This window comes from Ictidomys tridecemlineatus, chromosome 5 (assembly GCF_052094955.1).
Source record: "Ictidomys tridecemlineatus isolate mIctTri1 chromosome 5, mIctTri1.hap1, whole genome shotgun sequence".
In the NCBI taxonomy this organism is placed as follows: domain Eukaryota; kingdom Metazoa; phylum Chordata; class Mammalia; order Rodentia; family Sciuridae; genus Ictidomys; species Ictidomys tridecemlineatus.
In genome coordinates this window covers 127,538,253-127,550,586 of record NC_135481.1, presented here as the reverse complement: position 1 = coordinate 127,550,586, position 12,334 = coordinate 127,538,253, and the positions used below count along the sequence as shown (strand labels likewise).

The 12,334-nt window shown below is 42.6% G+C and overlaps 1 protein-coding gene across 1 annotated transcript; it reads left to right on the top strand.

The window, feature by feature from the left end:
* Positions 1-576: 576 nt before the first annotated feature.
* Positions 577-9,908, top strand: LOC144377668 (tyrosine-protein kinase SYK-like). Its single transcript, XM_078049063.1, has 7 exons — positions 577-599; positions 923-993; positions 2,163-2,340; positions 5,485-5,694; positions 6,217-6,372; positions 8,978-9,059; positions 9,768-9,908. The coding sequence occupies exons 1-7, from the start codon at positions 577-579 to the stop codon at positions 9,906-9,908; spliced, it is 861 nt and encodes a 286-aa protein (XP_077905189.1).
* The last annotated feature ends 2,426 nt before the right edge of the window (positions 9,909-12,334 follow it).

The following is a 12,334-nucleotide window of genomic DNA, read 5'->3' as shown; positions in this document are numbered from 1 at the left end:
GATCGAACCCAGCGCCCCATGCACGCCAGGCAAGCGTGCTACCACTTGAGCCACATCCCCAGCCCAATCACCTTGATTTATCTTAAAGGTGAAGATGGGTCAGGAAATTCAGGATAAATGTGTTCAAGAAGGGGAGTCCTTAGGAATATAAGGAGTAGATTTTTCACCCATTTATTTCATGATGCAAATTGGTATTAATCAAATGCATATTATTCAAGTTTGTAATGACCCGCAAAGCTTTGTTTCAGATGGGCTTCTGTTACCTTCCTTCAGGTAATCAAAAAACATTCCTCATCTCACAGGATTCATAGCTTTGCGATGGCCCAGGTTGGTGGCAGCCAGACTTTGGGACCTGTAGCTTCCTGGCTAGGGCTATCTGCCAGCATCGACTCAGATGGTGCTAGATGTCCCTTGCGGCCACAGAAGCAGGTGGCAATAAAATGTACCTGCACGCTTTGGACTTAGGAAGTAGATGGTAGCAGCTGGTGGGTATTGAATTTTCCTTTTAAAATAACTTCCATGTAAAATAAGATCAGAGAGACAGAGTTAGAGCAGGAAAATAAATCCAAGGGGAACATGAAAATCCTCAGCATCTTTTGGTAGGTGGGAAACTGATGTGAAAAGCCACAGAAGTGGAGAGGGAATTCTAGCTGAACGGAGGGGTTGGTCTCCCCACATCCTCTGAGACCCCAGCCGGACCTGAGCTGCATATACTCCTTCCACGATCCAAACAGTCGCTGGAAGAATGAGATAACCCTTTTTATTTTCCTTTTCGTTCTTCTGAATTCTTTCCTTTGTCTTCCCTGCATAAGTTCAACTGTGATTATTGGAAAATAAAAAATACTCAGACCTATCTGAGTGTGTGTCAGTAAAAAAAGTGACACGGGGTCATCTGTGTGCTTCAGGCTTCCCCATCCCCCAGGACTCGGCCAGAGAGCGCTGCGTCCTTCAACCCTAATGAGCCAGAACGAGGACACTGGGCTGTGGAGAGAGGTGAGAAACACATTTTTATTCTCTGGACATTCACAGAGCAAAGTGTATGGGCACTTGTAAGTGGGTAGAGTTGGCTCCAAAGTTCAGTGCATGGTCTGTAGTTGTGAGACGATTGTCTCGTGGTAGCAGCGATGTCATGTGTCCGTGAGCAGGACCGGCCTGTTGAATGAGATAGTGTGCTACCATCAAGACCCTCTCCATAAACTGGCTGTGTGGACAAAATCCATGAGTCTTCTTCCGAATGTCTCCCCTTGGAATTTGGCATCTACTCTATTTGCAGTTCTGAGAGGGTCATGTTCTTGGAAAGCCCTGTGTGTCCACTGTTAGTTTTGAAGAAGGTCTAGTCAGAGGTATGGGCATGGAAGAGACGTGTGGGTCGCTCGTATTCCAGGTGTGTGGAGGGAAACTAACTCTATGAGGCCGTGAGGAGACACAGTTCCTGGAGATACCCCCATCATGGCATGGCCTCAGAAGTGGGGCCTTTGGAGGGTTTCCTTGGGTCCTCTAGGTATCTATCTCCAAGTTTCTCTTTTTGTTAATGAACTTGGAGTCTGTTTAATGCTATAAAAACACCTTAAGGCAGTGCTTTAGAATAATGAGAACCAGTTATATCTCATTTAATTAACTTTTGTAGGTCGGGATTTGGACCTGCCCCATGGGGTAGACTCAGGCTGGACCCTGCAGGTGGTCCAGGACAAGGCCAGGGCAGCCCGTCTCTGTCTCCCCCATGTACTAACTAGAGGTCCTCTTGGTTTGGTCCCTGTGAGTGGGCTACTGTGGACTGTCTCACAACACAGTGGGCTCAGAACACCTTGCATGTCACCTCAAGACTTCAGGAATGAGGTTTCCCACAGACGAGGCAGAAGTCGTATGTCCTTGAAAGTCACACACATCACTTCTCCTGCGCTCTACTGGTTGACACAGCTGTAAAGGCCACCAAGGAGCGGTGACCTAGGCTGCACCTCTCAGCAGGAAGGATGTCCCATCACTATCAGACCTAATTTAAAGCCACCACAGCCCACTGTTCCATCTGGGGTTGAGGACCCTTTCCTGATGCCTCCCGGCCCTGCCTTCAGTTCTCTGTCACACCCTACATTCCCACGGCGACCAAAGGGGTGACCCTCACAGGGAATCCCACCTCAGGGTTGCGTTTCCGGACTGTGTTGCAGGTCCCCAGATAGAAGCCATGCCCATGGACACAGAGGTGTACGAGAGCCCCTATGCGGACTCCGAGGAGATCAGGCCCAAGGAGGTCTACCTGGACCGAAACCTGCTCACTCTAGAGGACAAAGAACTGGGCTCTGGTAACTTCGGGATGGTGAAAAAGGGCTACTACCAAATGAAAAAGTAAGTAGCGGTGCTCCATTATGCTATCATCCTCCCCCCATGAGCAAACGTTCTAGAAACTTCTAAGAATACATCTATGATATTCGTTTAGTCCTGAACTTAAGATCCAGCCTGACATGGCTGAGTTCTTTATACATCATAAAGTTTGTTTATTTCCGGTATTCTTATAATGAGAGCATCCATTATGTGTACTAACTATGGGTGTAGGAACTATTTCAGTTTTAGTACATACGCCTTATAGAAAAATCGGGGAATGGAAATAAGCAAATGTGCGAGAACAGCATATTCATACCCAAACACGACCACTCTTAAAGTACACTTAGTTATGTGTATTTTTTTGAAGTTTAATATGCACCTGTATACACACATGAATTATCTTATTTAAATAAAACAACAGTAAGGCGTTCTTGCTTATTTGGGGGGATTTTATAATGTGTCTCAATTTTCTTACCTAGAAAATTCTTAATTCCAAATACCATTAGGACAATTTGTATTTTTTTTCTTTCTGGTATAATTGAAAATCACAATGTACCATAAATCAGTTAAAATTCCTACATTACTAAAATGACTTTGCATCTTACTTGATCTTTAGAAGGAATCCCACATAGAATGTCCTGTAAAAATACTGATTTCTAAAGTCCTTTGAGACAAACCCTCTCTTCAGATAGGTAAAAAACACTAATACAGGTTTGATAGGGTTCATTGTTTCATTCTATTTGCGATGGAAGAAATTTTGGTAAAAGTGATGTTTTCTTGAGTAGGTAATTTGCATGATTCAAAGATCAGAAATATAGATGAGGACTAGGGCTGAAGCTTGGTTAGCATATGAGAGGCCCTGGGTTTATCCCCAGCAATGTAAATGAAAAAAGAAAAACATATAGGCAAAAGCACACACAGAAACCCTTGCTTCTGAGGCTGCCCCTCCATATGTGTATGTATATTCATGTGAATTTACCATATGTGTGTACATATGCATAGCATATGTGTATGCGGTATATATATATACACACACATTGTCCACGATGCTTATTTTTATATATGTATATATTCATAATCTTTTTTTAAACTGAATATTAATTCTCATGTATTTAGGCACACATTTTTTCAACTTGTTATAGTTGGCCATATTTAAATTCCTTGCTTAATTAAGTATTAACATAGACATAGGTACATAATTCCCACTAGAGAGTGTGGGGAGGGAAGAGGCTCTCTAGGTTAATTTGGGGCAAATAACATCTTCACCATACTGAGTCTTCTAGTCAGTAAGCACAGCAACCCTTCCATGAATAATGAATAATCACAGTTTTGTTTCCTCCTGTCCAATCCTTGTGTTTGTGTGTGTCTTATGTATTAATCAGGAACCGTAAAGCAATGCTTGATAAAAGGGGCCTGGCCACTGATCCAACAGAGAACACTTCCTATATTTTACCATTAGGAATGATGTTAGCTATAGGTTTTAGCTGCTCTCTATCAGAATAAAGAAGTGTTCTCTTATTCCTGCACTTCTCAGAGTTTTCTCTAAGAATGAATGTATGCCGAATTATACTGAACACTGTCCCTCCACTGAGATCACCATATGGCCTGTCTCCTTTATTGTGTTTATATGGTGGATGACACTGATTGGCTTTCGAAAGTTAAAAGCACCTTGCATTCCTGGAATAAACTCTCCTTGTTCGTTATTTGTTCATTATATATTTTCATAAGTTACTGAACTTAGTGTATTAATATTTCTCTTAGAATTTTTACATCTGTGTTCATGAAGGATCTCCGTCAATTTGTTTTCTTTTCTCATAATTATCTGATTTTTGGCATCAGAGTAATGCTGGCCTCAAAATGAGTTGGGGAGTTTCCTTCATCTAATATTTTTCTGGAAGAGTTTGTTGTTTCTTTCTTATACATTTGCAAGAGTTGAAAGATTTTCATTTCTTAATTTCGACCCCTGCCTCACACCATACACAAAACCAGTTCCCAATGGGTGGTAGACCCAAATGTGAAAAGCAAAATAATCAGCTGTGTAGAGAAGGCATAAAGGGGTAACTCCATGTCCTCAGGAGGGTCCAGGGAGTTTTCTGGGGTGCTGTAATGTTCTGAACCCGTCTGTGTGAAAGCAACCACCATGGTCAACTACTGACATTCACCAAAGTCACAAGTGCTTTTCTCTCTAGTGTGTCAGAATGAGTCTCCTGTTCTTTTTTTTGATCTATTTTATTGGATAGTTCTCTTTTTATTTTTCAGTTTGGGGGCTCAACAAGATACTTCCCATACTCCTGGGAATTGTATCACAGAGAGGTGCAGTTTTTCAAATCACGTACAATTAAGTTCTATTATTTTATTGAGGCCTCACTATATTAGAATATTTTCAAGAGTTCAACATGATCTAGGTGGTGCTTTTTGTTAGAATATTTTAAAAAATCTTAATTTTTGCAAACTAAGTTGAAGCTTGCTTAAAATTAACAAATTTCAGATGGAAAAAGAAATATTTTTTCCACCTATGAGCTTTAACAATGTATGTTTCATAATTCTGCACTGAGAAATTCATTTTCCATTGCTATTAAAGGAATCTTATGATCACATAATCTTGATTGGTAAATCACAAGATGTTACAGAAATCCATGTATGTCATGGTTGGTTTTATGTAGATGCTCTTTAAATATTTTACCATTTAGGGGTTTTGCTTGGTTTGGGGCATTCTTTAGCATGGTCCCCTACCATTATTTGTAAGTAATGTGGTGTTACTCTCTTCATCTATAAAATAAAAGAGCATGGTTAGAAGACTAGGCATTCATCACATGGCATTATAAGATGCACTCTGTTACAGATTTTTTTTTTTTCTACCAGAGTTTGAACTCAGGGGCTCTCAACCACTGGGCTACATCCCCAGACCTTTTTTAACATTTTATTCTGAGACAGGGTCTTGCTAAGTTGCTTAGTGTCTCACTAAGTTGCTGAGGCTGGCTTTGAACTTGCAGTCTTCCTGCCTCAACCTCCCAAGCCACTGGGATGACAGGCATGAGCCACCATGCCTGGCTGTTGTAGGTATTTGCATAACATCACTTCTGCATAGGAATCATGCTTCATGGAAGGTAGTTTTGTAGACAGGAGTCATTCTGGAAAGTTTCCTACAGGTTAAGCCCTGTTTTTCAGAGTGGTGAAAACAGTGGCTGTGAAAATCCTGAAAAATGAGGCAAATGACCCCGCCCTGAAGAAGGAACTGTTAGCAGAAGCAAATGTCATGCAGCAGCTCGACAACCCCTACATCGTGCGCATGATCAGCATCTGTGAAGCTGAGTCCTGGATGCTGGTCATGGAGATGGCAGAGCTTGGTTCGATCAACAAGTATCTGCAGCAGAACAGGTATGGCAATGGGCCCAGAGGCCAAGATGCTGTGCCTGGAGGGACAGGGTCCCTGCTGAGCCCAGAGCATCCTGAGTTCTATGGGGAAACCTCGCCCTTTGCACCTTCCCACGGTAGTCGATGCTCAGAAACCTAGAGAGAGGAGGCACTGTCTCTGGGTCCAGTTACTTAGAGATAATCTGTAATCCACCCATTTTTGTTCTCCTTTACTTATTCTCTGCCTACACTTCCAGTTCAGCAATAGAATCAGCCCCTCAGATGATTTGGACAAGAAGTCTGCCCTCTCTGGGAAGAACATGACCACACCTTTAAGCTACCTTCCTTGCAATTCAAAGCATGCTGTGAAAATCAAACCTATTGAATATCAGGAAAATGGAGTTCCATCTGGAAGTGTTGTTATGTTAACAAGGTTGCCTCTGCTGCCTCTGTGTAAGATTAGGGAATGAAGAGTCTCATCTTCGGTGTGCAGGAGGAGTGAGGGTAACTATCCATGGTTCCTAATAGCAGCCTTGTGGTTTTCAGGCACGTCAAGGATAAGAACATCATAGAGCTGGTTCATCAGGTTTCCATGGGAATGAAATATTTGGAGGAGTGCAATTTTGTGCACAGAGATCTGGCTGCAAGAAACGTATTGCTGGTCACTCAACATTATGCCAAGATCTTGGCCAACTGGAAAGTGTAACAGGATTTGTCGCCAAGTTATTGGGACAAGTGTCACAGAAGGATTGACTCTTTAGGTTCCTAGAAATGTCCAGGGTTCTCATAAATAGAGAAGGTGCCCTGAATGGTTAATGAGTGAGTGGCAGAACACAGGGGACAGGGTGGCTCCAGACACAGGTTAGTGGGGTGCTGTGGAATCTTCCCTGAGCTGCACCACCTACAGTAATCAGAAAAATCCCCCTAGAGGACAATGCCCACACATTCACCCTTTTTCTGAGAGGCAGTACGTGACTCCAGGAGGTGGCAAGGGGATGGCGGATGTCAGTTATCTTGGGAATAGAAGCAGGCACTGGTTGAACTTGCCTGCCCCAGGGAGAGTATTTGTGACTAGCACCTGCTCCCACACAGCCCCCTCCTTGTGCCATTGCTCATAAAGCAGCTGCCCACTGGGGTGCAGGTAGGACCTGAGCAACCTGAGACAGGTGTCAGCAGGAGCCCATCTGAAGGCCCAGGGGAAACAGCAAAGTAAAGTGCAGTCTGGAAGGAAGGGCACCAGGACACATGGCAGAAGGAAGAGCCTTGTAAAGCAGGCATCAAGTTGGAATGCCATGGCTAATAGAAGAGAGGACAGCCAGTTGGGAACAAGTACTAAAGGAAGACATGGAGAAATACACATCAGAATATGAATGCCGTCCTCAGTATCTACTGCTGCTGCATGAAAGACCACTACAAACTCAGTGCAGGGAAAGACCAACCAGCACCCATTTACTGATACTAAACTGGTTGGGCTCAGTGGGGACAGGGTGTTTCTGCCCCGCCCAGTGACTCAGTTTACTAAAGGAGCTGGGGATCCAACTCCATTGTGCTCATTCGTACAGCTAGAGACTGACTGACCACAGCCTGTGGCCTGGGACCTCCACTGGGCTGTGGGCCAGCAAACTTCTGTGTAGTGCCTCCTTGTGGCCCTTGGGCTTCCTTGCAGCATAGTGCCTACAGGAAGCAGGGTCACTTTTCCCTGCTTCTGTTGGTCACTGCAGCCATAGCTCACCCAGATTCAAGGGACAGGATGGACAGATTCCCATGATTGGGAATGTTGACAGGTTTTCTATTTTGTTTACCTGCAGAGTCTGTTTCTTGTAAGTTGCTTTTCTTTTCTGTTTTGATTCGTTCTCTTTTAATCTTTGAAGCATTCTGCAAAGACCTAGTAACCTGCTTGTGCTTGGATGGGTCCCTTGAGAGGAAGAGCAACATACAACTGGTGGTCGATTTTAAAACTGCCACAGATATTAGATATTAATGTACAGTTGAGGAGCAAACCAGCAGATCTCTGAGAATCAGAGAAGGAGAAAAAGGAGGACACTCAGAAGTAAGGACCCTGTTAGAAGCAGTGAGAAAGGACCCAACACAACTGAAAAGATAGAGATAGGGAGGCTTTTTAAGAAAATTTATATTTATTCTAATAATCGAGTTGAGGAGGCCATAAATCTGGCAAAATAAAACATAAAAGAATCAAGAGTTAAGTCAGATCACAGAGAAATGATAGGAATGGAAGCACATGAGCTCCCCAGTTCCTGGGGAGCCACACATGGCAACCTGCTCCGGGTGGTGTCACAGCTGTATTCACAGTTCCCTAGATCCACAGCTCCCCACAAGGGCAAACATAAACACTCAGTGTTGTGCACTCTAGCAGGATCGGATCTGTAACAGCAAATCCCTGGAAACCATCTTGTGTCCTCTTAGTGGGAATCGGGCTCCGTGAGTCCTGACAGCTTCTTAGGAAGCACACACTGCAACTTTCAGAAGTAACATTATTTTGCACGTTTCAATCTAGAGCTGTGTCCAAGATGCATGGTTAAGTAGGGAAATTAAAAGTAAGGTACAGAATACACATGCCCTAGTTTTATTACCAAAAAATACATATTACCCGCTTATGCTTGTATCTAGCTTGTTCTTGAAAGATACATCAGATCCTATCAAAGTTGCTTGTATCTGTAGAGAAGCTGGAGCTAGTAATGGAGAGAGACTGACTTTTCAGCATGTTTAGGATGTGTTAAAGGTTTACCTGGTTATTGGTTCAAAATTCAAAATGAACTTGAATTAGCACACCTGACTACATGGTTCACAACATTGAAAATCAGAAAATGTAAAAATAATGCATCACACGATTAAGACAGCAGTATAGTTGGTTGTGTAATTTTGAGAAGTCTAAGGGTATCCTACCATCTCCATAGTGACATCCCCAGATTGCTACTGCTGACCTACATCAGTGAAATGAAATCAGTTTTCACTGAGATCATGTCCCTCTCACCACCCCAGGGAGATTTTGTTCATATGAAAGGGAACATCAGGGAGTGATAACAAGACTCAAAAGTGCACCATACTAATCCCAAACCCTCCAGGGCTTCCCTATGCACAGTTTTGATCTTCTTAATACTACTGGATTTTTTTTTTAATTAGGAAGTTTAAAGCATTTAATTTCCATTTTTTAAATGGCACTGCAAATATCCTATGCTAAAATAATTAGCATTGGCTTAAAACTACATACCAACACGTAGTTGTAGTTGAATATGCTTGTGAGCAGCCCGGTGTTGGCATGCAACCTTGACCTGACCCTCAGGCTTAGCTGGTCCATTGCCAACTTCATGTTCTGTGAAGCCGTGTGCAGCCAAGAGGTGAAAGAAAAAGACAAGAAAAGAGAAAAAGGAGTGAGCAGTTTGACAGTTTGACCCAACCAATTCTTAAAAATATATATTTAAATCTAAAATTAGTACTTAAAGTTTTAAGATTTCATAGGATTTTAAAAATTCATTTCAGAGCTAAGGACATGGTAGAGTACTTACCTGGCATTCATGAAGGCCTACCATCAATCCCCAATATCACCCAAAAAAAATTGTCTTTTCATTCCAAATATATACACACATACACACACATGCACAGAGCATTGTGTGAGTCATACTCTTCTCCATTTTAAAAATTGTGTTAAAATGCATGTAACATAAAATTTACCACTTAACCATTTTTAAGTGCATTGTTTGCTCATGTGCTCATGTTGTACAACTTACCTTCAGAACTCTCTACATCTTAAAACTGAAACTGTATCCATTAAACTACTTCCCACTCTCCCCTGTACATCTACTGAATATGACTTCTCTAGGTCCTTCTGAGTAAGCAGGATCATACCATATTTCCTATGTGGCAACTGTCCTATTTTGTTTAATGTGAAGCTCGTGGGTTTCTCCCGTGCTGTAGCAGGCATCAGAATCTCCTTCCTTTTAATAGATGAATATCTGTGCAGATGACATTTGGTTCATCCACCTGTCTGCTGATGGTCACTTGGCTTGTGTCCAGGTTTCCGATAATAGGGATAAAACCCTGGTTCACATGGCTTTTCTCTCCATCTGCTTTGTGTTCAGGCCCAGACCCACGGGAAGTGGCCCGTGAAGTGGTATGCCCCCGAATGCATCAACTACTACAAGTTCTCCAGCAAAAGTGACGTGTGGAGTTTCGGCGTGCTGATGTGGGAAGCCTTCTCCTATGGGCAGAAGCCCTATTGAGTGAGTCATCCATGTCTACACACTTCCTTCATAAACTATGTGGCTTATAGAAAGGATAAGCACCAGATTATCTGCCCAAGAACCTGACGATCATGAACTCTGGGCACCCTGAGTCTCTTCTTACCTTTTGACAGTGGTTATTAACATGACCTCAGTTTACACGGACCTGAAATGAATGGTGTATTTTCTTCATGGTGTGTCACACATATAGATATGCATAAAATATCCAGACCATGTTTTACTAGAGCTAAAATATAAACAATGACTATTGACAGTAACAAATTTACAGTTCGTTTACACTTCTCAGATTTTTTTAATCAAAGTGTAATATCAAAAAGTACACAGATCCTAAAATTCAGCTCAATGAGTTTTCACAAATGAAGCACACATGAAATCAGCCCCCAGATGAGGAAATAGAGCAGAAATCCAGAATATTCTCATGTTCTAATCAGCTTTTTGTGGTTATTGTTTTGTTTTTGTCGCTGTGATTAAAATACCTGACAAGAACAACATAGAGGAGGGAAATTTTATTTGGGGATCACCATTTCTGAGGTTTCAGTCCATAGATAGCTGACTCCATAGCTCTGAGTCCAAGGTGATACAGAACATCATGGCAGAAGAGCATGATGAAAGAAAGCAGCTCAGAACATGGGAATCAGGGAGCAAAGAGAAAGAGAGAGAGTTCTGCTACCAGGGACAAAATATAAACCTCAAAGGCACACCCCCAGTGACCTATCTCCTAAGTACACCCTTCCTGCCTACAGTTATACCTAAGCAATCCCTATTGGTGAATTAATTAGGACTCTCATAACCTAATCATTGCACCTCTGACAGTTCTTGCATTGTCTCACACATGAGCTTTTGGGGGATACATTGTATCTAATCCATAACACCACATTCCCTGTTCCCCACATATAGCTCTTCCCCCAATCTGTGTACCGGATCTAACTTCTAACCTCATAAATGATATGCCCCTGGCTTGTGACTTATATAACTGACACCACACAGCCCATACTCTTTGGTGTCTTGGGCAGTGAGGTGGTTATTTGGGTTTGTTGGTTAACCGTGTTTCAAAAGCTCCTATGTATTTTGCATGTCTTAGGGGATGAAAGGAAGTGAAGTTACTGCCATGCTGGAGAAAGGAGAGTGGATGGGGTGCCCTCAAGGGTGTCCCAGAGAGATGTACGACCTGATGAACCTGTGCTGTACCTACGAGTGAGTACCCAATACTGCTAGCACCTTACCCAAGAGCTATGGAGGATGATGGCATCACTTGGCATGAACAGGAAGTACAAAATCTTCCTTGTCATGCATCAAGATATGCCCTTTTCTAAACAACAATAGGGGAGGGCCAGGAACTGTCCTCTTTAAGATACAGTCAGATGTCCCTTAGCGAAATGAACATGTTCTAGGAATGCATTGCTGGGTGACTTTTGTCTTTGTGCTAATGACATAGAATGTGTTTACACATACAGATGTCTACAGTGTCACTAGGAGGTATGATCTTATGGACCACTAGGTGGAGTAAGGGATCCTCGCTTCTGCAATGTTGGCTGCCCCATCTGAGAGCACCCCTGGTTCTACAATGTATTAGGAGATTCTCCTGATCACAAATGGGTTCAGTGTCAGGGGTCCAGCAGAACATGGCTCAGGGTCAGCACATAACATTCGCAGGCTACCTAGCACAGGCAGAGTCAAAAGTCAATCCCTAATTCTGGGTGCAATGCATTTTCCTTCCCTGATTACCTCCCACACAGCCCCTGAGCAGAATTCAGATGCATTCAAAAAGCTTTAATGGCACCCGGGAGCCACAGGGCATGTTCTCTAAGAGCAATCTGTGGGCCTAGAGGCCATGGTTTGAAGGGCTATTAGCTTCTCAGGAACTGCTGTTGAAATGTTTGCTATTCCAAAGATATTGGCAGTACCATTTATTTTGATGCCATTTGACAAAACTACCCATCTTGGTTTTGCAGAAACCGCTCTTATAATAGAGACTCTTGGTTCTTCGACATGTTCTGTGGTTGTTCCCGTGTGTCTAGACTGAACGAGGTGGAACTGCAGCTGTCTCGGGTCAAAATGGTTAAATGAGGACAGTTGTATACCACTTAACCTCAAGTTCTAGTTTACCTACTGGGCAACTTTAACCACTTGCATTATAGTGAAAAGTATTGCAGAATGAGAAAAATAACTTCTAAGCAAGGATAGTCTCAAGGTTGTAAGAAACACAGTAATCCCTCAATGTCAGGGGTTCCCCATTCACAGGTACAGCCAACTGCAGATCAGATTTCTATAGATGGAAAATATCACGTCTGCACTGAACATGTACAGACTTCTTTATCTTATTGTTATTCCTTAAACAATTAAGTCCGACTATTCCCATAGTAAATACAATTTACATCATATTAAATATTGTAAGTAATTTAGAG

Bases quoted from the DNA above. Each gene is read 5' to 3' on its own strand.
- LOC144377668 (XM_078049063.1), top strand. From the start codon at position 577: ATGAAAATCCTCAGCATCTTTTG. The intron at 600-922 runs GTAGGTGGGAAA...CCCATCCCCCAG, and splicing joins AAAATCCTCAGCATCTTTTG to GACTCGGCCAGAGAGCGCTG. The intron at 994-2,162 runs GTGAGAAACACA...ACTGTGTTGCAG, and splicing joins ACACTGGGCTGTGGAGAGAG to GTCCCCAGATAGAAGCCATG.